The sequence below is a fragment of the Pongo pygmaeus genome, chromosome 6, assembly GCF_028885625.2.
Source record: "Pongo pygmaeus isolate AG05252 chromosome 6, NHGRI_mPonPyg2-v2.0_pri, whole genome shotgun sequence".
NCBI classification, from domain to species: Eukaryota; Metazoa; Chordata; class Mammalia; order Primates; family Hominidae; genus Pongo; species Pongo pygmaeus.
The window spans coordinates 47940818-47967599 of record NC_072379.2 but is presented as its reverse complement, the minus strand read 5'-3'; the positions used below and the strand labels follow the sequence as shown (position 1 = coordinate 47967599).

Sequence of the window (26782 nt, the reverse complement as noted above, 5' to 3'; positions counted from 1 at the left end):
CTTGCCATTCTCATAATAGTGAGTGAGTTCTCATGAGATCTGGCTGTTTAAAAGTATAAAGCACTTCTCCCTTCACTCTCTTCCTCCTGCTTCAGCCATGTAAGATGTACTTCCTTCCTCTTCACCTTCTGCCATAATTGTAAGTTTCCTAAGCACCCCCCCATCCATGCTTCCTGTTCAGCCTGAGGAACCATGAGCCAATTAAACCTCATTTCTTTATGATTACCCAGTCTCAGGTAGGTCTTTATAGCAGTGTGAGAGCAGACTAATACAGTGATGCACTAGGATATCTGGTGGAAGAAATATCTAAGTAGCAAAGCATTCAGGTTGCTGTGTGGTTACTTTCAACTACACATAGTGGGATGCTAGAGAAAAGAAATGACTTAAATACGCAATTTATAATTCAAAGGAAAGCAGAACAAAAAGATTTGAAAATTCACAGCCTGACTATGTAAAGAATAAAAAGCATGTCAGAGAGACAAAGCTAATGGTATAGCCAAGTGATCATTTGTTAAAGAGATTAATATGAACAAAAAGAAGCCAAGTGCTATTCATCAAGACAATGAAAGACCCCACAATCATTCTGAAAATTTTCTAGGCTGCCCCTCCCATCACAGTCTCAGAGCTCTAGAAGGGCTGAACGGTTTTGGGAGATGGGCCTGGGGCACCCTCCACAGGCTCACTGCCCGGGACAACCAAGGGACTCTGCTCCCCACTTCTCAGTGCAGCAGTCTTTGGCCAGCCCAGCTGTGGCTCAAGTGGCCCCAAGGTCAGCTCAACCCACTGCTCCACATGTTACAAGTGGTAATCCTTGGTAGTGTCCACATGGTGATAATTCTACAGGTGCACAGAGTGGAAGAAATTTGAGGAAATGGCTTCTTCCTCCCATGAGATTTCAAAGGATTTCATAAAAAGCTTGGAACTCAGGCAGAAACTTGCCACAGAAGCAGAGGTGTTACAGAATCTCTACTAGGGCAATGCACAGTGGAGCCCTGGGGTCAGGGCTGCCAGTGAAAACATAGAACTTGTAGGGCCACCAGCATGGAACTCCAACCCATTAAAGCTGGGTGAACTGAGCCTAGCAAAGTCACAGGGGCAGGACTGCCTGAGGCCATGGGGGCCCAACCCCAGCTGCAGTGTATCCAGTAAGTGGGATATAGAGTCAAGGGTGATTATTCTCCAGCTTTAATGTTTAATGTTTTCTCTGTTGGGTTTTGGGCTTACTTGGGATCAGTTATCTCTTTATTCTTGTCTATTTATCTCCTTTAGAATGGGAATGTCTGTCCTATGCCTGTCCCACCATTGTATTTTGTAAGTAGATAACTTGTTTTGATTTCACAGGCTCACAGCTGAAAGGAATTAGCCTCAGGATGAATCATGCATTCAGTCTCATCCACATATGATTTATACAGGACTCTGAACTTTGAACTTTTGAATTTATGTTGGAATAAGTTAAGACTTCTGGGGCTGTTGGGATGGAATAAATGTATTTTGAATTGTGAGAAGGACATGAGTTTTGAGGGACCAGGAAGGAATTCTATGGTTTGAACATCTCTGCCAAAACTCATCCTGAAATTTAATTACCATTGCAACAGTGTTGAGAGGCAGGATTTTTAAGAGATGATTAGGTCATGTGGGTTTCATGCTCATGAACGGATTAATGCCATTATCATGGGAGTGAGCTAGTTATCATGGGAGTGGGCTTCTGATAAAAAGGATAAGTTCAACCCAATTTCCTCTGTGTCACGTTAACTTGCTTCTACTTTCCACGCATTTGCCATGGGATGGTCTTCATCAGATAGCAGAGCCAATGCTGGCACCACATCCTTGGACTTCCCAGCCGCCAGAACTGTGAGAAATGAATTTCCTTTCTTTATAAATTACCCGTTCTGTGGTATTCTGCTACAGCAGCAAAAAACAGACTAAGACAGCATCTCTAGGTAAACTTTATTTCCAGAGATGCAGACATGCACCAATTCACTTACAGAATACTGTGCAATTATTGAGTTTAAAGATTAATGGAAATCCAGTATGAATTCAGGCAACAAGACTCATAATTACAAAAGAAGTTTCTCATACCAATTAATTGATATCAATTAAATATATTAAGGCTCTCTGGTAAAAATATTATCCCATAAGAGAACAGTCTTACTCCAAAACCCAGTATATTAAAAATATTTTAAAATTGTACAAATTGAAGAACATAACTTGGACTTAAAGACAAGAAAAACATTCTTAGGCATAATTAAAATTATTTATTTTATTGTTTGTAAATGTATGTAAAATTCTTAGAAGACTGAAAATACTGTGTCCACAGATACCTATGGGCATCATGGAACTAGGGCAGCTTTTGAACCAGGAGTGACCAAAACTTTGCCCTAGTCTCTGTAGTCCAGGTTAGGATCAAGCCCAGGCCATGTCAGGCATTCTCCGATGGATAAAAGAGGTATAGTAAATGACAATATAAAAAGAGGGGTGTTGACATATGCACTCACATGTTCATTGCAGTACTATTGACAATAGCAGATTTATGAAATTAACCTAGGTACCTATCAGTTGTGGATTAAATAAATAAAATGTGGTACATATACACCACAGAATACTATGCAGCCATAAAAGGAATAAAACTGTGCCCATGAACCCTCTGAATCTAAGAAGTTGAAAAATAATAAATAAAAATTAAAAAAATAAAAAATCATCTTGGCTATTCTAACTCCTTTGCCTCTCTCTCTCTCTCTCTCTCTCTCTGTCTCTCCCCCTATGTGTGTATGTATATATATGTATATGCATATAATCTTAGAATCAGTTTAACTATATCTATAAAACATTCTGTTGGAATTATGATTTATATGGCCTAAATTCTATAAGACATCAACTTATCAAAAAAAATGTATTCATCTGGGAATCAAACCATCTACATTCCAGGAATAAACTCTCCCTAGTCATAGTATATTATCTTCTTAATATAGTATCTTCTTAATATAATATCTTCTTAATATAGACTTCAATCTTCAATGTTTCATTTATAAATGTTTTGCATGTATAGTCATAAATAAAGTTTACATAGAGTTTTTAAAAAGAGGGCTTTGATATTAAACGAGTGAGGCGGCACATAATATGCAAAGCAAAGGGTAAATACAGAGAATAAGTGTGACAAGCAGGCAAGTCAAAACTGGGATGTACTTATTAGGCACCTAGCAAGTACTAGAAGCCATCGAAGGTTTGTAAAAATGACTAAACATTGAGTCTTCCTTTAAATATTTTACAATTGAATGAGAACATAGATACACAGCTAAATTACTATCATGTAAGAAAACTAGATAACAAATAATGTACTACTGAAGTAAACAGAGGAAAAGAGACTCCTGACTGAGGGGATGGGGAAAATACCACTAGAATATTCCTTGTGAGTTGACCTTAAAGAAGGATGGGACTTAAGCATAAGGAGATGGCAGATCCGGGAAGGAAGGGCAGTCAAATCATAAGGAAGCAGTTGCAGTGAGGGAAGTGGAAAAGAGTTTGAAAGCCAGCAATTCAGTCCCAAAATTACACTCTCAGACATAGACCACCAACTATTCACTGCACCAACTTCCTTTCTGCCTTTAATTACATGAGAGCATCTTAATTCAAATCAACCTCCTTAACGGGATCCCTAAAGAGAAAAGCCATTTACTTGGCTGATAGGCAGTTGAGCTCTGTCAAAAACTAAAAGGGGAAGTGTGATCAAATCCTTAGGGATGGCCAAAGAAAGATTTAGTGCTATGAATGTGAGAGAAAGCCCAAAGCAAACTCTAGGTACAAATAATTTGTGTCCTATAGAGTGGGCACTGAATACAGAAAAATTCCAAACAAGTAGAATTTGCTCCAAGTCATGTAAATATATATTCTTAAGAGGGTATCTTAAGGAAACTACCCCAGACAAGAGGTCAGAGATTTTTCTGTGTAAAAATGTATGTGTGGACTGGGTGCAGTGGCTCACACTGGTAATCCCAGCACTTTGGGAGGCCAAGGCAGGTCGATCAGTTAAGGTCAGGAGTTCGAGACCAGCCTGGCCAGCATGGCAAAATCTGTCTCTACTAAAAACACAAAACTTAGCCAGGCGTGGTGGCAGGCACCTGTAATCCCACCTACTCAGGAGGCTGAGGCAGGAGAATTGCTTGAACCTGGCGGGCAGAGGTTGCAGTGAACAGAGATAGCGCCACTTCACTCCAGCCTGGGTTACAGAGCGAGACTCTGTCTCAAAAAAAAAAAAAAAATGTATATGTGGAGTCAGATACATTTTTTAACAAATGAAAAAAGGTAGAGAGATTTTTGGAAAAGTGCAGATTGAGTAGAACATACCCCTCCACGCATCATCTCTTTTTTTTTAATACTTCATTAAAGGAAAGGAAATATTATCACCCACCCCATTTCCATGTTGCTTTCTTGATCTACAGACTTCTCATTCTCTGTTGGAGGGATTCCCATCCCCTCAGTCAGGAGTCTATCTTCCTCTGTATACTTCAGTAGTACGTTATTTATTATCCAGTTTTCTTACATGATAGTAATTTAGCTGTGTATCTATGTATCCGAGACCAGGACATTCAGTAGGTGCTTCCCATATACACTCTTTGCTGAAATGTCACCAGACATTGAAAATTCTACTGAGATTTCCCCAGTGGAACAGGGGTAATTAAGGCCAAATCTACCACCCTGTGAAATGTATTACTACAGCTATCATAGGAAACTCCTGATGAGGTAGAGTAACACTGGTTACAATGAGCTGCTTGGGATCTGTGGGGTCACTGCATGAGGTGGAGAAAAAGGGACCTCAAGCAAGGATCTTGTACTTCCAAAACCAAGAACCACATTTTAATTCTTTTAGAGTAAATGCAAACAAACCATACATTTTAAATCGATAACTGCCATCCTATTAAAGTCTAAAAAGCAAACTGCTCGCTAAGTTAATATGGCCATATATTAACTGTTACCTTTTCCTCGGGGCATTAATAATGCTTATCCTTTAGTACACTTATATGTGTAATAATGTTTGTATGTTTAGTATTGTTATAGCCCATGGGTCAAATTTGTTCTATAGACATTGATTTATTTTACAAACTCCATTATGAAATTGAATTAGGTGCCAGTATTTTAAACAAGCGGGATACTTCCTGTGATGCACAGGCAGAGTGAGTGAGTATAGCGGGGAGGCTCTCAGAAGGCATGGTGCAAGGAGTGAGGGCAGAGAGAATGCAGCAGGCATACCATCAGCAAGTGGGAACTCAGCTACGGTGCTGAGCGGGCAGAGATTCTTGGTCAGCAGGCCTCCAGAGGGGAGAGAAGGGGAAAGTGTAGGTGGGTATGAATCAGCCTACAGCTAGAGAGCTAGAGAGCAGGGGACCCTGGACTGGTGCAGCACAGGAGACAAAGAGATGGCCCACATGGTCAGGAGGCTGGTTACATAAGGGAGACTGCACAAATAAATATACGTATATTGAAGATAATGAAAGCAGGTTTCTCACTCTCAAAGAGGGAAGTACAAATCTAGAAAGGGGGATGGCCCAGCCAGGCGTGGTGGCTCACGCCTGTAATCCAGCACTTTGGGAGGCCGAGACAGGCAGATCACAAGGTTAGGAGTTCGAGACCAGCCTGGCCAACATAGTGAAACCCCCATCTTTACTAAAAATACAAAAATTAGCCGGGCGTAGTGGTGGGTGCCTGTAATCCCAGCTACTCGGAAGGCTGAGGCAGGAGAATCGCTTGAAACCAGAAGGCAGAGGTTGCAGTGAGTGGCGATCGCACCTCTGCACTCCAGCCTGGGCAACAAGAGCGAAACTCCATCTAAAAAAAAAAAAAAAAAGAGGGTGGGGGAGAGCCCAAATAAAGCAGGAGACACTGAACTGCAGTTGGAAGGGTCACAGTTTCAGATAGATACATAATATAGATGTCTGTGTGTATAAACACTTGTATTATACAAGTGTGTTGTGTGTGTGTATACACACATATATATCCTGTCCACTTAGAAGGCCTAGAAGCATGATACCCTAGAAACAAAGAATACACCTAGAACCCAGATCTTGGTTTCTAAATCCCAGTCTCCACCAAAAGAAATCAGGATTTCTTGGAAAAATAGCTGATTCCAAGCTATTTGGGCAAGGGAAAGCACAACAAGATCCTAAAACATCTTGTACCAAAAAGGTAAAAATGTTGTCAGAGAATGATGCAGGTCTGTCAAAAGGACAAAGGAGTCAACTCCTAGGAGTTTCCACCGGTTAAATTTGGAGGAACTGCACTCCAAAATGACTAATAGTAATGTATTATAACCCGATGAATAACATAGGAATCCATAAGTACATGCTGATATAATTAATTAATTAAGAAAGAAAAATTTTTACCAGGAGTGAGGGCACAGATAACAACATTTTGCAAAATGATTGTACAATGTCACAATACTCAAAAATTTTACCATTGAGTAGAATGCTAATTAATAAGTTTAGAAGGAATTCAAAATAATTCACCATGTAGCAAGCATCAGAGTAACAGCTGATTTAAAGAAGCAGCACTAGTGGATAAAACTAGTAGGTGACAGTTTGATGAGAAACAGGACATGTACAGTCTCAAACTATATCCCCATAAAATATTTATTAATACTACTTATTAAATATTTATTAATTTTAAGAGAGAAAATATTTATGTATTAACTCTATACTAGAGATACCTGGCAGATATCATCTTATCTTACTAGAGATACCTGCATATCATCTGTTGAGCTCTGCCATTACAAAGTGATAAAAGTTAGCATCACTAGCAGTGGCACAAATTAACATGATGTGTGTTCTGACAGCATACACTGGGCATCACTTTCTTCTGTAGTAATCTTCCTAGAAGCTAATTATTAACATGAAGCTAATTATGAGAAAAGTATCAGGCAAATCCAGAGTGAGGGACACTCTACAAATAAACACTCCTCAAAAGTGTCAAGATCATGAAAGGCAAGAAAACACTGAAACACTCTTCCAACAGAGTTAGTTTAAAGAAACTAATGAAACCTGACAATTAGGGGCAACATGTGACCCTGGATTGGATACAGGCCCTTTAAAAAACACAATTAGGGCATATGTTGCAAACATTTTCTCTGGGCCTCTAACTTGTCTTTTCATCCCCTTCACAGAGTCTTCTGCACAGCAAAAGTTTTGTCACAGGCAAAATTTGGGGACCTGCAAATTAGATGGTAATACAGGATCAATGGTAATTCACTGACTTTGACAGAAGAAACTACTGCTGTGTAGGATACAGGAACTACTACTGTTTTTGGATACTAATGGATGGATGGATGGATGGATAGATGGTTGGAGGCATGGAGACATGGAAGCATCCATATATAGATAGAATGATACAGTAATTGGGAAGTCTAGGTGAATGGTACACAGCAGTTCTGTATACTATTATTATAGCTTTTTGTAAGGTTAAAATTACTTCTAAATTTAAAATATACAAAATAAAATTGGGAAATTTTATTAAAATATGAATTTAATCTTTTCTTGAAAATCTGATGTGGCAACATGGGACCCACATCCTCCTGTGATTCGTGTGCACTGAAGTTGACAGCTACTTCTTTAGGTCCCATGTATCCTATAATTCAGCACAGTCCTCACCACTCCTTACTGTTTTATACCTTGCCTACTCAGCTTGTTTATGTTCCTTGACACATCTCAGCAAGAATGTGAGTCTGTGGCTTCTGCCTTCAAGTGTGTTTGTTCTGACAGAGGCAGTGAGGCAGTATGCTTTTTCTAGGTAAGCCTATGAAAAGGGATATATTTTGGTTTTTTTGGTTTTTTTTTTCTTTTATTATTATTATTATTATTATTATTATACTTTAGGTTTTATGGTACATGTGCGCAATGTGCAGGTAAGTTACATATGTATACATGTGCCATGCTGGTGCGCTGCACCCACTAACTCGTCATCTAGCATTAGGTATATCTCCCAGTATTATCCCTCCCCCCTCCCCCCACCCCACAACAGTCCCCAGAGTGTGATGTTCCCCTTCCTGTGTCCATGTGTTCTCATTGTTTAATTCCCACCTATGAGTGAGAATATGCGGTGTTTGGTTTTCTGTTCTTGCGATAGTTTACTGAGAATGATGATTTCCAATTTCATCCATGTCCCTGCAAAGGACGTGAACTCATCATTTTTTATGGCTGCATAGTATTCCATGGTGTATATGTGCCACATTTTCTTAATCCAGTCTATCATTGTTGGACATTTGGGTTGGTTCCAAGTCTTTGCTATTGTGAATAATGCCGCAATAAACATACGTGTGCATGTGTCTTTATAGCAGCATGATTTATAGTCCTTTGGGTACATACCCAGTAATGGGATGGCTGGGTCGAATGGAATTTCTAGTTCTAGATCCCTGAGGAATCGCCACACTGACTTCCACAAGGTTGAACTAGTTTACAGTCCCACCAACAGTATAAAAGTGTTCCTATTTCTCCACATCCTCTCCAGCACCTGTTGTTTCCTGACTTTTTAATGATTGCCATTCTAACTGGTGTGAGATGGTATCTCATTGTGGTTTTGATTTGCATTTCTCTGATGGCCAGTGATGGTGAGCATTTTTTCATGTGTTTTTTGGCTGCATAAATGTCTTCTTTTGAGAAGTGTCTGTTCATGTCCTTCGCCCACTTTTTGATGGGGTTGTTTGTTTTTTTCTTGTAAATTTGTTGGAGTTCATTGTAGATTCTGGATATTAGCCCTTTGTCAGATGAGTAGGTTGCGAAAATTTTCTCCCATTTTGTAGGTTGCCTGTTCACTCTGATGGTAGTTTCTTTTGCTGTGCAGAAGCTCTTGAGTTTAATTAGATCCCATTTGTCAATTTTGGCTTTTGTTGCCATTGCTTTTGGTGTTTTAGACATGAAGTCCTTGCCCATGCCTATGTCCTGAATGGTAATGCCTAGGTTTTCTTCTAGGGTTTTTATGGTTTTAGGTCTAACATTTAAGTCTTTAATCCATCTTGAATTGATTTTTGTATAAGGTGTAAGGAAGGGATCCAGTTTCAGCTTTCTACATATGGCTAGCCAGTTTTCCCAGCACCATTTATTAAATAGGGAATCCTTTCCCCATTTCTTGTTTTTGTCAGGTTTGTCAAAGATCAGATACTTGTAGATATGTGGCATTATTTCTGACGGCTCTGTTCTGTTCCATTGATCTATATCTCTGTTTTGGTACCAGTACCATGCTGTTTTGGTTACTGTAGCCTTGTAGTATAGTTTGAAGTCAGGTAGTGTGATGCCTCCAGCTTTGTTCTTTTGGCTTAGGATTGACTTGGCAATGCGGGCTCTTTTTTGGTTCCATATGAACTTTAAAGTAGTTTTTTCCAATTCTGTGAAGAAAGTCATTGGTAGCTTGATGGGGATGGCATTGAATCTGTAAATTACCTTGGGAAGGATGGCCATTTTCATGATATTGATTCTTCCTACCCATGAGCATGGAATGTTCTTCCATTTGTTTGTATCCTCTTTTATTTCCCTGAGCAGTGGTTTGTAGTTCTCCTTGAAGAGGTCTTTCACATCCCTTGTAAGTTGGATTCCTAGGTATTTTATTCTCTTTGAAGCAATTGTGAATGGGAGTTCACTCATGATTTGGCTCTCTGTTTGTCTGTTATTGATGTATAAGAATGCTTGTGATTTTTGCACATTGATTTTGTATCCTGAGACTTTGCTGAAGTTGCTTATCAGCTTAAGGAGATTTTGGGCTGAGACAATGGGGTTTTCTAGATATACTATCATGTCATCTGCAAACAGGGACAATTTGACTTCCTCTTTTCCTAATTGAATACCCTTGATTTCTTTCTCCTGCCTAATTGCCCTGGCCAGAACTTCCAACACTATGTTGAATAGAAGTGGTGAGAGAGGGCATCCCTGTCTTGTGCCAGTTTTCAAAGGGAATGCTTCCAGTTTTTGCCCATTCAGTATGATATTGGCTGTGGGTTTGTCATAAATAGCTCTTATTATTTTGAGATACGTCCCATCAATTCCTAATTTATTGAGAGTTTTTAGCATGAAGGGTTGTTGAATTTTGTCAAAGGCCTTTTCTGCATCTATTGAGATAATCATGTGGTTTTTGTCTTTCGTTCTGTTTATATGCTGGATTACATTTATTGATTTGCGTATATTGAACCAGCCTTGCATCCCAGGGATGAAGCCCACTTGATCATGGTGGATAAGCTTTTTGATGTGCTGCTGGATTCTGTTTGCCAGTATTTTATTCAGGATTTTTGCATCAATGTTCATCAAGGATATTGGTCTAAAATTCTCTTTTTTTGTTGTGTCTCTGCCAGGCTTTGGTATCAGGATGATGCTGGCCTCATAAAATGAGTTAGGGAGGATTCCCTCTTTTTCTATTGATTGGAATAGTTTCAGAAGGAATGGTACCAGCTCCTCCTTGTACCTCTGGTAGAATTCGGCTGTGAATCCATCTGGTCCTGGACTTTTTTTGGTTGGTAAGCTATTGATTATTGCCACAATTTCAGCTCCTGTTATTGGTCTATTCAGAGATTCAACTTCTTCCTGGTTTAGTCTTGGGAGGGTGTATGTGTTGAGGAATTTATCCATTTCTTCTAGATTTTCTAGTTTATTTGCATAGAGGTGTTTGTAATATTCTCTGATGGTAGTTTGTATTTCTGTGGGATCGGTGGTGATATCCCCTTTATCATTTTTTATTGCATCTATTTGATTCTTCTCTCTTTTTTTCTTTATTAATCTTGCTAGCGGTCTATCAATTTTGTTGATCCTTTCAAAAAACCAGCTCCTGGATTCATTTATTTTTTGAAGGGTTTTTTGTGTCTCTATTTCCTTCAGTTCTGCTCTGATTTTAGTTATTTCTTGCCTTCTGCTAGCTTTTGAATGTGTTTGCTCTTGCTTTTCTAGTTCTTTTAATTGTGATTTTAGGGTGTCAATTTTGGATCTTTCCTGCTTTCTCTTGTGGGCATTTAGTGCTATAAATTTCCCTCTACACACTGCTTTGAATGCATCCCAGAGATTCTGGTATGTTGTGTCTTGGTTCTCGTTGGTTTCAAAGAACATCTTTATTTCTGCCTTCATTTCGTTATGTACCCAGTAGTCATTCAGGAGCAGGTTGTTCAGTTTCCACGTAGTTGAGCGGTTTTGAGTGAGATTCTTAATCCTGAGTTCTAGCTTGATTGCACTGTGATCTGAGAGACAGTTTGTTACAATTTCTGTTCTTTTACATTTATTGAGGAGAGCTTTACTTCCAAGTATATGGTCAATTTTGGAATAGGTGTGGTGTGGTGCTGAAAAACATGTATATTCTGTTGATTTGGGGTGGAGAGTTCTGTAGATGTCTATTAGGTCTGCTTGGTGCAGAGCTGAGTTCAATTCCTGGGTATCCTTGTTGACTTTCTATCTCGTTGATCTGTCTAATGTTGATAGTGGGGTGTTAAAGTCTCCCATTATTAATGTGTGGGAGTCTAAGTCTCTTTGTAGGTCACTCAGGACTTGCTTTATGAATCTGGGTGCTCCTGTATTGGGTGCATATATATTTAGGATAGTTAGCTCTTCTTGTTGAATTAATCCCTTTACCATTATGTAATGGCCTTCTTTGTCTCTTTTGATCTTTGTTGGTTTAAAGTCTGTTTTATCAGAGACTAGGATTGCAACCCCTGCCTTTTTTTGTTTTCCATTTGCTTGGTAGATCTTCCTCCATCTTTTTATTTTGAGCCTATGTGTGTCTCTGCACGTGAGATGGGTTTCCTGAATACAGCACACTGATGGGTCTTGAGTCTTTATCCAGTTTGCCAGTCTGTGTCTTTTAATTGGAGCATTTAGTCCATTTACATTTAAAGTTAATATTGTTATGTGTGCATTTGATCCTGTCATTATGATGTTAGCTGGATATTTTGCTCGTTAGTTGATGCAGTCTCTTCCTAGTCTCGATGTTCTTTACATTTCGGTATGATTTTGCAGTGGCTGGTACCGGTTGTGCCTTTCCATGTTTAGCGCTTCCTTCAGGAGCTCTTTTAGGGCAGGCCTGGTGGTGACAAAATCTCTCAGCATTTGCTTGTCTGTAAAGTATTTTATTTCTTCTTCACTTATGAAGCTTAGTTTGGCAGGATATGAAATTCTGGGTTGAAAATTCTTTTCTTTAAGAATGTTGAATATTGGCCCCCACTCTCTTCTGGCTTGTAGGGTTTCTGCCGAGAGATCCGCTTTTAGTCTGATGGGCTTCCCTTTGATGGTAACCCGACCTTTCTCTCTGGCTGCCCTTAACATTTTTTCCTTCATTTCAACTTTGGTGAATCTGACAATTATGTGTCTTGGAGTTGCTCTCCTCGAGGAGTATCTTTGTGGCGTTCTCTGTATTTCCTGAATCTGAATGTTGGCCTGCCTTGCTAGATTGGGGAAGTTCTCCTGGATAATATCCTGCAGAGTGTTTTCCAACTTGTTTCCATTCTCCCCGTCACTTTCAGGTACACCAATCAGACGTAGATTTGGTCTTTTCACATAGTCCCACATTTCTTGGAGGCTTTGCTCGTTTCTTTTTATTCTTTTTTCTCTAAACTTCCCTTCTCGCTTCATTTCATTCATTTCATCTTCCAGGGCTGATACCCTTTCTTCCATTTGATCGCATCAGCTCCTGAGGCTTCTGCATTCTTCACGTAGTTCTCGAGCCTTGGTTTTCAGCTCCATCAGCTCCTTTAAGCACTTCTCTGTATTGGTTATTCTAGTTATACATTCTTCTAAATTTTTTTCAAAGTTTTCAACTTCTTTGCCTTTGGTTTGAATATCCTCCCGTAGCTCGGAGTAATTTGATCGTCTGAAGCCTTCTTCTCTCAGCTCGTCAAAGTCATTCTCCGTCCAGCTTTGTTCCGTTGCTGGTGAGGAACTGCGTTCCTTTGGAGGAGGAGAGATACTCTGGTTTTTAGAGTTTCCAGTTTTTCTGCTCTGTTTTTTCCCCATCTTTGTGGTTTTATCTACTTTTGGTCTTTCATGATGGTGATGTACAGATGGGTTTTTGGTGCGGATGTCCTTTCTGTTAGTTTTCCTTCTAACAGACAGAACCCTCAGCTGCAGGTCTGTTGGAGTACCTGGCCGGCCGTGTGAGGTGTCAGTCTGCCCCTGCTGGGGGGTGCCTCCCAGCTAGGCTGCTCGGGGGTCAGGGGTCAGGGACCCACTTGAGGAGGCAGTCAGCCCGTTCTCAGATCTCCAGCTGCATGCTGGGAGAACCACTGCTCTCCTCACAGCTGTCAGACAGGGACATTTAAGTCTGCAGAGGTTACTGCTGTCTTTTTGTTTGTCTGTGTCCTGCCCCCAGAGGTGGAGCCTACAGAGGCAGGCAGGTCTCCTTGAGCTGTGGTGGGCTCCACCCAGTTCAAGCTTCCAGGCTGCTTTGTTTACCTAAGCGAGCCTGGGCAATGGCGGGCGCCCCTCCCCCAGCCTCGCTGCCGACTTGCTGTTTGATCTCAGACTGCTGTGCTAGCAATCAGCGAGACTCCGTGGGCGTAGGACCCTCTGACCCAGGTGCGGGCTATACTCTCCTGGGGCACCGTTTCCTAAGCCCGTCGGAAAAGCACAGTATTCGGGTGGGAGTGGCCCGATTTTCCAGGTGCTGTCTGTCACCCCTGGAAGGGGAACTCCCTGACCCCTTGCGCTTCCCGAGTGAGGCAATGCCTCGCCCCTGCTTCGGCTGGCGCACGGTGCGCTCACCCACTGACCTGCGCCCACTGTCTGGCACTCCCTAGTGAGATGAACACGGTACCTCAGATGGAAATGCAGAAATCACCCATCTTCTGCGTCGCTCGCGCTGGGAGCTGTAGACCGGAGCTGTTCCTATTCGGCCATCTTGGCTCCTCCGTCAGGGATATATTTTAATTGAAGTTTCAATGATGTAATTATGGAATCATTTGCAGTTGTGTGTATATATATATAGTTGTGTTAGTTGTGTGTGTATATATATATAGTTGTGTATATATATACACAATCTTATATATAATCTATGATATATAATATATAGTTGTGTATATATGTAGTTGTGTATGTGTCTACGTATATATATATATATAGAGAGAGAGAGAGAGAGAGCCTTTGCATCCTATACTCAGTCTTCCTTGACAGCAACATTTTGCAAAACTATTGTACAATGTCACAACATAGATGCAATCTACCCATCTTATTCAGCTTCTCCCAGTTTTACCTGTACTCATTTGTGCGTGTGTGTGTTTAGTTTTATGCAATTTTACCATATGTGTAGGTTCATGTATCCATCACCACAGTCAGGATACAGAAGTTTCCAGTCAGGACAAGAATCCCTTGTACTGACTTTTTATAACCACATCCACCCCAAATCCCCATCACTCACTCTTGGCAACCACCAAACTTTACTCCATTTCTGCAATTCTGTCATGCCAAAAGAGTTACATAAGTGGAATCCTACAGTACAAAACCTTTTAGAATTGGATTTTTTCACTAAGAATAATTCCCTGGAGATTCAAGCAGGCTTTGGTGTGTGGCCATAATTATTTTCTTTTCATTGCTTACTAGTATTCCATAGTATGGATATACTACAGTTTGTTTAACTATTCACCCCCTGAAGAACATCTGGGGTGTTGCCAATTTGGAGCTACTAAAGCTGCTATGGGCATTTGTGAACAATTTTTTGTGAGAACATACGTTTTCATTTCTATGGGATAAATGCATAAGAGTGCAGTTTTTGGGTTGCATGGTATACATGTCTAATTTTTTAAGAAATAGCCAAACTGTTTCCCACAGTGGCTATGAATCATTTCACACAATGTATGAGTGATTCAGTTTCTCCAAATCCTTGCCAGCATTTAGCATTGTCACTAGTTTTTATTTTAGCCATCCTGAGAGATGGATGGTGATTTCTTGTGTGGTTTTAATTTGCATTTCGCCGATGGCTAAATATGTGTTAAAAATCTTTTCATATTCTTCTTTGCCATCCACATATCTACTGCAATAAAATATCTATTCATGGTTTCTTTTCTTTTTTTTTTTTTTTCTGAGACAGAGTCTCATTCCGTCACCCAGGCTGGACTGCAGTGGCATGATCTCGGCTCACTGCAACCTCCGCCTCCAGGGTTCAAGCAATTCTCTCACCTCAGCCTCGCAAGTAGCTGGACTACAAGCACCCATCACCATGCCCGGCTTTTTTTTTTTTTTTTTTTTTTTCAGTACAGACGGAGTTTTGCCACATTAACCAGGTTGGTTTCAAACTCCTGACCTCAAGTGATCCACCTGCTTCGGCCTCCCAAAGTTCTAGGATTACAAGCGTGAGCCACTGCACCCAGCCTCTATTCATGGTTTTTTCCCATTTTCTAATGGAACTGTTTAACTTTTTTTACTATGGAGTTTAAAGTTTCTTTTACGTATTCTGGATACTAGTCCTTTCTTGGATATGTAGTTTGCAAATATTTTCTCCCAGTCTGTAGCTTGTCTTTTCATTCTCTTAACAGCTCTTTTGCAAAGGAAGTTTTTAATTGGATGAAGTCCAATTTATCACATTTTCCTCTTTTGTATTGTGCTTTTGGTAGCAAATCTAAGAACTCTTTACCTAACCCTAGATCCCAAAGATTTTCTCCTATTTTTTCCCAAAAGTTTTAAAGCTTTATGTTTTATATTTAAGTTCTTGATATATTTTCAGTTAATTTTGTATAAGGGTTAGTTTTAGGTCAAAGTTCAATTTTTTGGCCTATGGATGCCCAGTTACCATGGCATCATTTGTTGAAAGGTTATCTTTCTTCCACTGAATTGCTTTTAAACCTTTGTCAAAAACCAGTTGAGCATATTTGTGTGGGTCTATTTCTTGGTTACCTATTCTGTTCTATTAAACTACATGTCTATCTCTCTGCCAATACAATGTCTTGATTATTTCACCTACGTGGTAGGCCTTAATATCGAACAGAATTTTTCCTCCTACTTTGTCTTTGTCATTGTTTTAATTATGATAGGGTCTATGCATTTCGATGTAAATTTTAGACTAAGTTTATCTATGGTCATAAAAAACATGCTGTAGAAATTGCATTAAACCTATAGGTTAATTTGGTGAGAACTAACATGTTTACTCTGTTGAGTCTTCAAATCCATGAATACAGTACATCTTTCCAAGTATCAGTTCTTTTTGATTTCAGTATTTTATAATTTTAAGCATATAGATCCTGTATGTGTTTTGTTAAGTGTACATATACATATTTCATTTTCTTTGGACTGATTATAAAAGTTGTGTTTTTAATTTTTATTTCCACATGTTCATTGTGAGTATATAGAAATGTGATTGATATTTATGTGTTAATCTTATATCTTGTGACCTCACTGAACTCATTTATCTGTTAGAACAGTATTTTGGTTGACATCTTAGGATTTTCTATGTACATAATTATGTCATCTGCAGATAAAATGAGTGTAATTTCTTTATGAGCTATACACCTTTTGTTTCCTTTCATTTTCCTTATTGTACTGGTTAGGACTTCCACTTCTACATTGCATAGCATTGGCGAGAATGGACATCCTTGCCTTGTTTTCAATCTTTGGAGAAAAGCATTCAGTCTGTTACCATTAATTATGATATTAGCTGTAGGTTAGGTTTCTTTGTAGATGTTCTTTACCAAAATGAGGTAATTCTCTTCTATTCATAACTTGCTGGGCATTTTTATTGTGGAGTGGGTGCTGAATTTTGTCACAAATTTTTTCTACACCAATTGATGTGATCATATGATTTTTTTCCTTACCTTGTTTATATGGTAAATTACATTGATTGATTTTGGAATATTAAACCAGCCTCTCATATCCTGAATAAACCCTACTTGGTGAAGGTGTATAATTCTTTTTACACATTGTTAGATTTCATTTGCTGATATTTGAAGGATTCTTACATGTAACTTCATGAGACATATTGGTCTGCAGTTTTCTTTTTTTCATACTATTGTTGTCTGGTTTTGGTATCAAGGTAATACAGCCCACATAAAATCAGTTGAGGAGTGCTCCCTCCTCTTCTATTTTGTGAAAAAGATTATGTAAAATTGATATTAACTCTTTAAATGTTAGAATTATCCAGTGAAACTATCAGAGGGTGTGGAGATTTTTTTTTCAGATTTTAAATCACAAATCCACTTTCTTTAATAATTATTAAACTATTCAAATTGTCTATTTCACCTTGATTAAGTTTTAGTGGTTTGTGATTGTAAAGGAGTTGATCCCCTGTGGTTGTCAAATCTGTAAGTATAAAGTTGCTTGTAGTATTCCCTTATTATCCTTTAGATGGCTACAGAAGCTATAGTAATATCCTTTGTTTCATTTCTGATGTGGGTGATTTGTGTCTTTTTTCTTGTTGTCAGTCCTGCTAGAGGTTTATTAATTTTATTGATTTTTTTTCAAAGAATCAGCTTTTTGTTTCATTTTTTTCTCTATTGTTTTCCTATTTTCAGTTTCATTGATTTCTGTTCTTTTTTTATTTCCTTCCTTCTGCTTGCTTTGGGTTTATTTTCTTCTCTTTCAAGTTTCTTGAGGTAGGAAATTAGATTATTGATTTGAGACCCTTCCTTGTTTCTAATGCAAGCATTTAATGCTATAAATTTCCCTTCCAGCATTGCCTCAGCTGCTTCTGGACAAGACACTTTCATTTCCAAGGCCTTGTATTCGCTGAACCTGGTTTCCCAGATAATCAATTTTTTTCCCAGGACCCTATGTCCAGAGTTCTAACACCTTCTATAATTTCCCCTATTACACCAGACTATCTTAAAAGAGCTTCATGAAACTCCTTCTCATTAAGGTGTAAGCAGGGACTTTCATTTCTTAACAGGGCCTCCAGCCTCCCGGCTCTACAACCTTGGAAGAAGCGAGCTCCATCACTGCACTCAAAAATCATGCCTGTTAAATATCAGATCATCTTAGTTGATTTGATCTATGCAGATCACAGATAATCCAGAGCATGACCACCAAATCTTTATCCATATTTATAATAAAGACTAAAAATAGACATCAAACATAGGATTAGAAGTTTCAAAGACAACCCAGAGGAAGCACTTGTAAAAACTTGCATGAGTAGATACAATGCATTAGTCCTCAATGTGTTGTCCCTGGATCAGCATCACTGGCATCACTTGGGAACTTGTCAGAAATGCAGATTCTCAGGCCTCACCCCAGACATCAACTGCATTGAAGTCACCTAGAAGGCATTGGTACAGCACAGGCTGCTGAGTGCGACCTGCTGTACCATCACCTTCTAGGTAACTTCAAGGCAGCTAATGTTTGAAAAACACTGCTCTGGGGGGCATAAAACTTGCCAACTTAGGTTCTTATTCAGAATCCAGAAGGTCTAGTAACCTGACAGGATGCTGTGTAGGGCAACTGAGGCTCTCCATACTGCCATTTAGAATTGGATCATTATTTAAAACAGATCTGATGGGATCACATTTAATCAAGGCAGTGGCCATCTCACAAGAAGGTCAAGATTAATATTTAATGAAAGGTAGATACATTAATATATTCACATCATGGTTATCTGTGGCAAAAACAAATGTTCTAAGGTATATGCTAGGCCTATCTGCTCAAGCAAATTGCAAAAAGCTTCTGAAGGTAAGTATAATTTATCGTAAATTAAAATTTTATCCACATATTAACATATATACTGTGGCAGTATATTTTTATTTTACACTCTTTCTTAAAACTTCTAAAATTTTTCTCTTTAGTCATTTATATGTACATATACTAGGTTCTTAAAAATGTCATGAAACTGCTTGCAAAAATACATACCATATACAACATCTCTTCCATCCCAGAAATAAAAATGTACTCTAGGAATGCATTCAAAGTGATAATTTCTGCCACTAGTTCAGCTTCAAGTTTAGCAAGTTTTGTTAAGTTTACTTGCAAAGCACTAGCTCCCATGGAAATAAAAACATAAAAGTAGCAAAACAGGATCCCTGTGCCCAGGAGGGGTGAGTTCAGTATAAGGAGAGGACATGGCCCAGCTTTAAACAGCTGCTAGAGCATCCTACTCATGGGAGGCTGGTCTGAATTCTCACCACTGGAGAGGATTTCAGGGTCCCAGGGTCTCTTCTCTTATTGGTTCATATTACACAAAAGTTAGCCTATCACTCAGTCATGGCCATGGAGGAGCTGCACAACACTGCTATGGTATTTCAACGAGGGAATGGAAGCCTATGGAGATGCCAGAAGGAGAACCAAGGCTCTCTTTCCTTTATTTGAACTATTTTTCTTAGATGGGACCTGGATGAGGGTGCTCCCACCTGCACTCACTAAAATGTGACCAAATAGTTGATTATCTGGGCTCAACCAGCTCTCAAGGTATCTTCTTTTAATTAGCACACTTGCCACAGGTGCAGCATCTTACTGGGTGAGTTTATTAGCAGGAAGGAGGGAGAGAAACCAAGGACCTTCCTTCCACAGTGGGACCTTTTTTCTGCTCATTAACAGATCTGTCAGCAGAAAACTGGTAGGACTGAAAGCAGGTGATGTTCACACCAGTCAATTTTGCTACTTGTTAGCAGCTTTGATAAGAGACCAAAAATAGAACTGGGAAGAAAGACCCTCTGAGGAGGAAATGAAATCAGATTTTGTTCTTCCTGCTGGATTTCTAAAATCCTTGCTCTCCTTAGCATACATTGTCATGGAAAATTCCAAGTTCTTTGTAGAAGAGTTCATTCTATTCCCTGATGTACTACTCCTAATTCCTTCCTTCCTTCCTTCCTTCCTTCCTTCCTTCCTTCCTTCCTTCCTTCCTTCCTTCCTTCCTTCCTTCCTTCCTTCCTTCCTTCCTTCCTTCCTTCCTTCCTTCCTTCCTTCCTTCCTTCCTTCCTTCCTTCCTTCCTTCCTTCCTTCCTTCCTTCCCTTCCTTCCTTCTTTCTTTCTTTCCTTCCTTCCTTCTTTCCTTCTTTCCTTCTTTCTCTCTTTCTTTCTTTCTTTCAAAATGAGGTCTCACTGTGTTGCCCAGACTGCAGGGCAGTGGCTATTCACAGGCACGATCCCACCACTGATCAGCATAGGAGTTTTGACCTGCTCCATTTTCAACCTGGGCAGGTTCACCCCTACTTAGGCAACCTCGTGGTTCCCCGCTACTGGCAGGTCACCATATTGATGCTGAAATTAGTGCGGGAACCCAATCAGCATAGCACACAACAGCCCAGGACTCCTGGGCTCAAGTGATCCTCCAGCCTCACCCTGCTAAGTAGCTGGAACTACAGGCATACACCATGGTGCCAGGCTCTCCGTGTTTTAATTAAGTAGTTTATGAAACATGAACCACAAAAGCTACAGCAATTGGGAGTCCAGTGGATAAAAGAAAGTATGTACAGACCCTTTATTGATGCTCTCAGTCTCACACAAACCATGTTGAAGGAAAACAAGTTTGAGATCAAAAAGAAAACTTAGGGTTGGAATAAAATAAAGCAAAGCCCCAAGCCAGAGTTCAAACACAGACCTTTCTGCCACTTTGGTTTCCAACATGAACAAGCAAGGAATATATCAATAACTATAAGGATCTTATGATTTTATAAAAGGAATCTAAAAGCAAGATAATCAAGCTGCCATAAATGTTTGAATAATTCTAGAACATCCTAGAATGGTCTACTTCTTTATTAAACACTACTTGAGTGTGGTCAGGGGACTATAATACAATGCACAAATCCAAATATGGTTTCATTTTATACTATCAATAGTATCTTTTGGGATATAAAATATATATACTCATAGAAAAAATATGGAATCTAGGTTTCCTAGGTTAGATAATGCCTTTAGAGTATGTAGCCTTTAGATAATGCTTTGTCTCTTCAGAGTACTGATTCACCATCACATTAATACTAAGAATAATAGACCTTGCAGATGTAACCATAATCTTGGCAGATCTTTCCTTCTAGGTAAATGTTTCTACATAAGTACCACTCCTTTTTCAGCATACCCAACACGTGCAAATTGATCACCAATACATATTGGGGGTAAGAGGATTCTTCTCTCTGTAGAGCATTAATAAAATCAGTCTTCAGCTATACTTCTCAACCTTTAATATGTTTCAAAAGAAAATTAATAAATCCCTCCCCTTGTCTTCCTTCTATCCTCCTTCCCTTTCTCCTTGTCTCTCTCTAATATACAAACAGGGGTAAGGCACTCTCCTTCCTCACTCTGCTATAATGATTATAAATTTTCTCTTTCTGATTAAAAAAGATCAAAATGAGGATATGAAAATGCAAGATGTTTTAGATGCAAAAATAGTTTCAAAGTGAACCAAATGGGGTCAAGAGACTCCCTGAGAAATAACATTTCCTACATTAACAGTCTATTTGCCTTACTCTTATGAAATAGAATTACTTGTTCAAATTTCCCCAAGTTTTGAAGTTTCACACATGTTTTAAAATCTGCTAATATTCTTCGGAGAACTAAGGTGGTAGTCTTCACAGGTGCTAATATACTATGCCCCATAACATTTGAAGATGAGTATTGTATATAGTGACCAAAATAGATAGCAGGACAGCAGTTTAAAGTCACCCCATGCTGCTGCTGCTAGTGGCACAGATCATTCTGCCAATGCAGTTGATGATTTAATCAAATTGTACTTTTCTATAGTACCTTCAACAAAAAACGATCCTCACCTGGGGCAGTCAAGAAAGCTGAAAAAAAAAAACAATGAAAATTCACTGTAATCAGAACATGCAAAGTGCTTCCTGGCATGAGTGCATTACTAAACCTGATGCTTCCAAAGTTAACCTTCTGGGGTGCTAAAAACATCAAAGTGCCATAAAAGTGATAGAGAAAAACTCCAAGAGCAAAGAATTAATTAGCTCCATGGGGATATGCCAGACAGGAAAACAAGGTTTCGAAGGGTACAGTGTGAATCCTTAGGTAGGGAAAACTGTAAACATGAATCACTTCTTCAATCTAAATCCAATCTTTTAGAGCAGGCATTTGGGATTGCCTGCAAAGTCACAGGGCACTGATGGACAAGTTTGTGTATGGGAAGTTCCTGCAATACAAGACAATGATCTATTTGAGAGCTGCCCACATGCAGGAGATGTGTGAAAAATCACCAAATGAGAACAGAAGTTGATGTGAAGACCCTCTTCTCCTAGAGGAGACTAGGAGACTACTTATTCTGTGGGACCAAGTCCAACATTTCTCTAGGGATTCTCTTTTCTACCTTTATTAAGCCAAAGCTCTCTGTAATATTTGTTCATTTGGCCATGATCAATTTTTCTCTCCATTACTGTTGTGCTCTCCAGCTCCTCTCTCCCTTTTCTCACGTTCAGATAGAACATGTTTGCTATCCCATTCGTGGTAAACTGACTACCTATCGCACATGCCAACCCTTAGTCTTGGGATGAAACTGGAGACATTCAGGAATGCGTTTTGGCAAAACTGATCTACCTGGCTCCATACCTGCTGAAATGTATAAACCCTCTTGGTAAGGAAAAGAAATAGAACGTCTTGGTGAGAGAAACAGCAGGAACCCTGATACACAAATGGAAGAAAGAAACCTCCAAGGTCAGGAGCAAAGGGGGCAAAATAAAACCTGTGATGATTTCCCATTATTGGTGTCATCCCTGAGGCCATAATTCCCTCTGTGGACACTGGTAGCTCCATTGACAGCACGAAAAGAAATCCATGTCCTTATATTGTTCCCCATATAATCTGACTTTATAATGCCCAAACCCCATTTCCCAAGCCCTTCTCGGTCTGCCTTCTTCCTACCCCACCTCTAAGATGATCTCTAGATTTGAGGCTTCTAACCTCAGACGGCCCCACTCCTACCTTCCTCTCCCCAGCCCTTATGTGTGTTACCTAAAGAGAGGTATTCTAGCCAATTATCCAAGCCTTAGAGATCAAGACATAGTTTAAAAATAGTTTCTATATCCACGTGTCTGTTAAACACATACACTAAAGGAAGAAACATCACAATCTGTTTCTTAACTTCTTTTTCATTGTCATCTCCCTAAGGAGTCTTTTAAGACTTTTTTTCTGAATTACACCCCCTGTAAAATTTTAATACCATAAGTGTACTATATATCTGTTTATCTAATATATGTTTATCTATGCTTTATACACTAAAAAGTTTTCTTCACCCACCAAGAACCAATTTTCAGCCCCTTAGGGAAGATATTAGTATAATCCCTGTGGTGAGTGCATGCTCTTGAAGCATGCAACAATTAAGATCATTTTACCAGAAGTGTTAAACTACTGCTTTTCTAATGTTCAATGAAATATAAATCTTCAGAAACACCAGCACTCCTATAGATCCATCATCTGTATTAAAGTGGTCTGAGACTGGGCCTGGTAGCTCACACCTGTAATCCCAACACTTTGGGAGGCCTAGGTGGGTGGATCGTTTGAGTCCAGGAGCTCAAGACTATCCTGGGCAACATGGTAAAACCCCATCTCTACTAAAAACACAACAAAATTAGCCACATATGATGGCGTACACCTGTAATCCCAGCTACTTGGGAGGCTGAGGTGGGAGGATCACCTGAATCCAAGGATGTTGAGTCTGCAGTGAGCCAAAATTGTGTCACTGCATGCCAACCTGGGCAATCTGAGTGAGACCCTGTTTCAAAAAATAAAATATAATAAAAAACTAAAGCAATCCAGGACAGCAGAGTCTTTATCTCCTGGGATTCCAAAACCTACTCTCTATGGCCTTTTCCCCATCTTTGATAGGAAATTCTACAGAATTAGCAAGTGTTACTCTCAAGTTAGTGCCAACTCCATCTAGTCTTTTTTTAATCTTAACGCATTTTACTTATATACTAAGACACAAACACATTTAAACCATTTCCCACTCCAGAAACTAAATAAATGGACTCACTTCTTGCCGTTTGAAGTTCTGGACATATTCTTCGAACTGTTCGTCTTTTGTCTCATCAGCTTTTCCCAGCTTTTGGAGGACCTAATTTGCAAATAAAACAAAATGGTTTAATTTGATAATGTTTTCAAAGAAAGATGTGCATTTTCTGTTAATGGAGCAAGGCTGTTGTTTTGCTCTGAGGAGTAGAGCAAAACTATCAGCACTTCTAATTTTTCTGTTCTGGAAGCATCTTGGCTTGGCAGCTCTGGAGTTGAACAAAAAAAAAAAACTGAATCCCAGTCCCGCCCCTCACAGGCTGTGTGGCTTTGAGCAAGTGTTGTGCTACACTGCACTTATTTCTTTATATAACTGTTTCCTTTAGCAGGCTGTGCGTGACTTAGAGACAGAAGCTATGCCTTATTTGTCTTTTTGTCCAAAGCATCTGGCACAATGCTGAATGCATAATTGGTACTCAACTGCTTGTGAACAGTAGACCAAAGCTGTCTGACTAAAGCATTCATCCACTTCAGTAGTCCCCAACCTTTTTGGCACCAGGGACCAGTTTCATGGAAGACAATTTTTCCACTGACCAGAGGGTGGTGGGGGGAATGGTTTCAGGATGACTGAAGCATACTACATTTATTGTGCACTTTATTTCTATTATTATTATTACATTATAATATATCATGAAATAATTATACAACTCACCATAATGTAGAATCAGTGGGAACTCTGAGCTTGTTTTCTTGCAAGTAGATGGTCCTATCTGGGGGTGATGGGAGACTGTGACAGATCATCAGGTGTTATATTCTCATAAGGAGCTTGAAACCTAGATCCCTCGCATGTGCAGTTCACAGTAGTGTTTGCTCTCCTATGAGAACCTAATGCCGCTGCTGATCTGACAGGAGGCGGAGCTCAGGCGGTAATGCTCCCTCACCTGCTGCTCACCTCCTGCTGAGTGGCTGGGTTCCTCACAGGCCACAAACTGGTACCAGTCCGAGGCCCAGGGTTTGAGGGACCCTTGATCTACTTCATAGGGACAGTATTAGAAGCCAGGATGATGGTAGGTTCCGTCTCACCATCTTCTGATACTCCCTTCAACTCAATAAACACTCAAAGAAGTCATGGGATACACAAGGCCCCATGCTAAACACGGGTCACTCAGACATACTAAAAAACAAGGCCCCAACACTTGATCCTAAAAAATGTATATTTTAGCGGAATAGACAAGGCAGGTCCACAAATAACAAATCAAGGATAAGTTAAAGACACAGCATAGAGTCTCTTTGGGACACAGGACATAAGTAACAAATTGTACTTGCTGCCTTTAAAAAGTAGGGCAGAAGGAAGATAACTAATATACTTTAGGAATATAAGAACTCATTTTCCTGCATAACAAAATAAACGATACACATCTCTTTTTTAACTAGACATTTTCATAGCTCACATATTTTCCCCAAGATACATTTATAATGTTATATTAATAAATAAACCTAAGTATCAAAGTAGTTACCCAATAAGTCAGAGTCCATGCAGATTTCTTCAAGAGGTCAATTTTCTTTGGAGCAAAAGTAATTATTCTAAACGAAAAATGATTTTGTATTCTATTCTAAAAATAGTTGTTCATAAAATGTGCTAGTATTTCTTCCTTTTCACTGTCATTAACAAAGATATATATTTTAAATAAAATTGTATACAGATTCACACATGTATTACCAATTATTCAATATCACTCAATTTCATTTCACAAACCAATACTACATGTAAGTAATATGAAATATGCTATTTTTCATTGTAAATGTATTATTTTTCAGAAGCTGCAGGAATCTAGTATCATAAATATTAAAAGAACACATAATCACTGTATTAACTAATACTCTCCTGTCACTTACATCAGGGTTTCTTTGAAAGGTGGAGCAGAATACACTGCATTTTTGGAAGAATAGGGCATTATAACTAGGGAAGAATTGATAAACATAAGAAACATGAAATTATGTATATATGTAAGAAGACTATAACTATGTTAAAAAGTTAATAGTGGCTATTTCTAGGTGATAAGATTAAGGGTGATCATTATTTTCTTCTTTATAACTTTCTATATTTTCCACAGTTTTCTCAATGGTTAAAGTAACATGAAAATTCATTAACATAAATACACAAGAGTTTATCATACTGTAGAGTTTTTGTAAGAAATGTACATATTAGATTTTAGTACAAGTTAAGTGGATGTATTAGTAGCTGGTTAAAAACTCCCAGCAAAAAAATTCCCATCAAAAAATATTGATAAGCAAATTAATACAAACCGAAAATAAGACTTCCAGAGGCAACCATGAGGGACCTATATCTGATTGAGTGGCCCACATGTAAGATAAAGATATCAATAGTGCCTACTTAAAAGTGTTGTATGGAACCACCAAGGATACACATGGAAATACTAAGCTATGATGACCAACATATAGTTAATGCTCAATAAATAATATCTATTATTATTATAGTTATTTTTTATCTAACCCCACTGAACTTCACCAATGTATAAGCTTATACTGAGAAAAAGGCAGGGAGAATGTTGAAAATGTTACATGACCAGAATCAGGATTCACAAAATACCTTCTTTAACAAGATAAAATTCAACAAGGATAAAATTTAGGACAAAAATGTAATTGTATAAGCACCAGATTTATTATTCAACTTGCAACCAAAATGCAACAAGACAGGTGTTAGGGATGGGTGGTTTCCACCCTTAAGCAGAAGTAAGGGATGACTTAAACAGATCGTCAATATAAGCCAACAAAGTGATGTTGCTGCCAAAGCATCTAACGTAATCTCAGTCTGCACTAACAAAGCTTAATAGCTATCAGGAAAGTGGTCCTGGACACTTTCAGAGGTGGACAAGTTGGTAAACGCATAAATACACAGAAAATCTGGAGCCAAAAAAAGGAGCTCTCAAAAAGGCAAAGAGAGTTGATACTATGTGATG

General features: G+C 39.0%; 1 protein-coding gene across 2 annotated transcripts in view; it reads right to left on the bottom strand.

The window, feature by feature from the left end:
* AMPH (amphiphysin) overlaps window positions 1-26782 on the bottom strand; it is a 250218-nt gene that overhangs the window by 129005 nt on the left and 94431 nt on the right. For both annotated transcript variants that reach the window (XM_054496470.2, XM_054496471.2), the window contains exon 2: window positions 23827-23907. In XM_054496470.2, the coding sequence (XP_054352445.1) occupies window positions 23827-23907 (81 nt within the window). The remainder of the gene's footprint in view (window positions 1-23826; window positions 23908-26782) is intronic.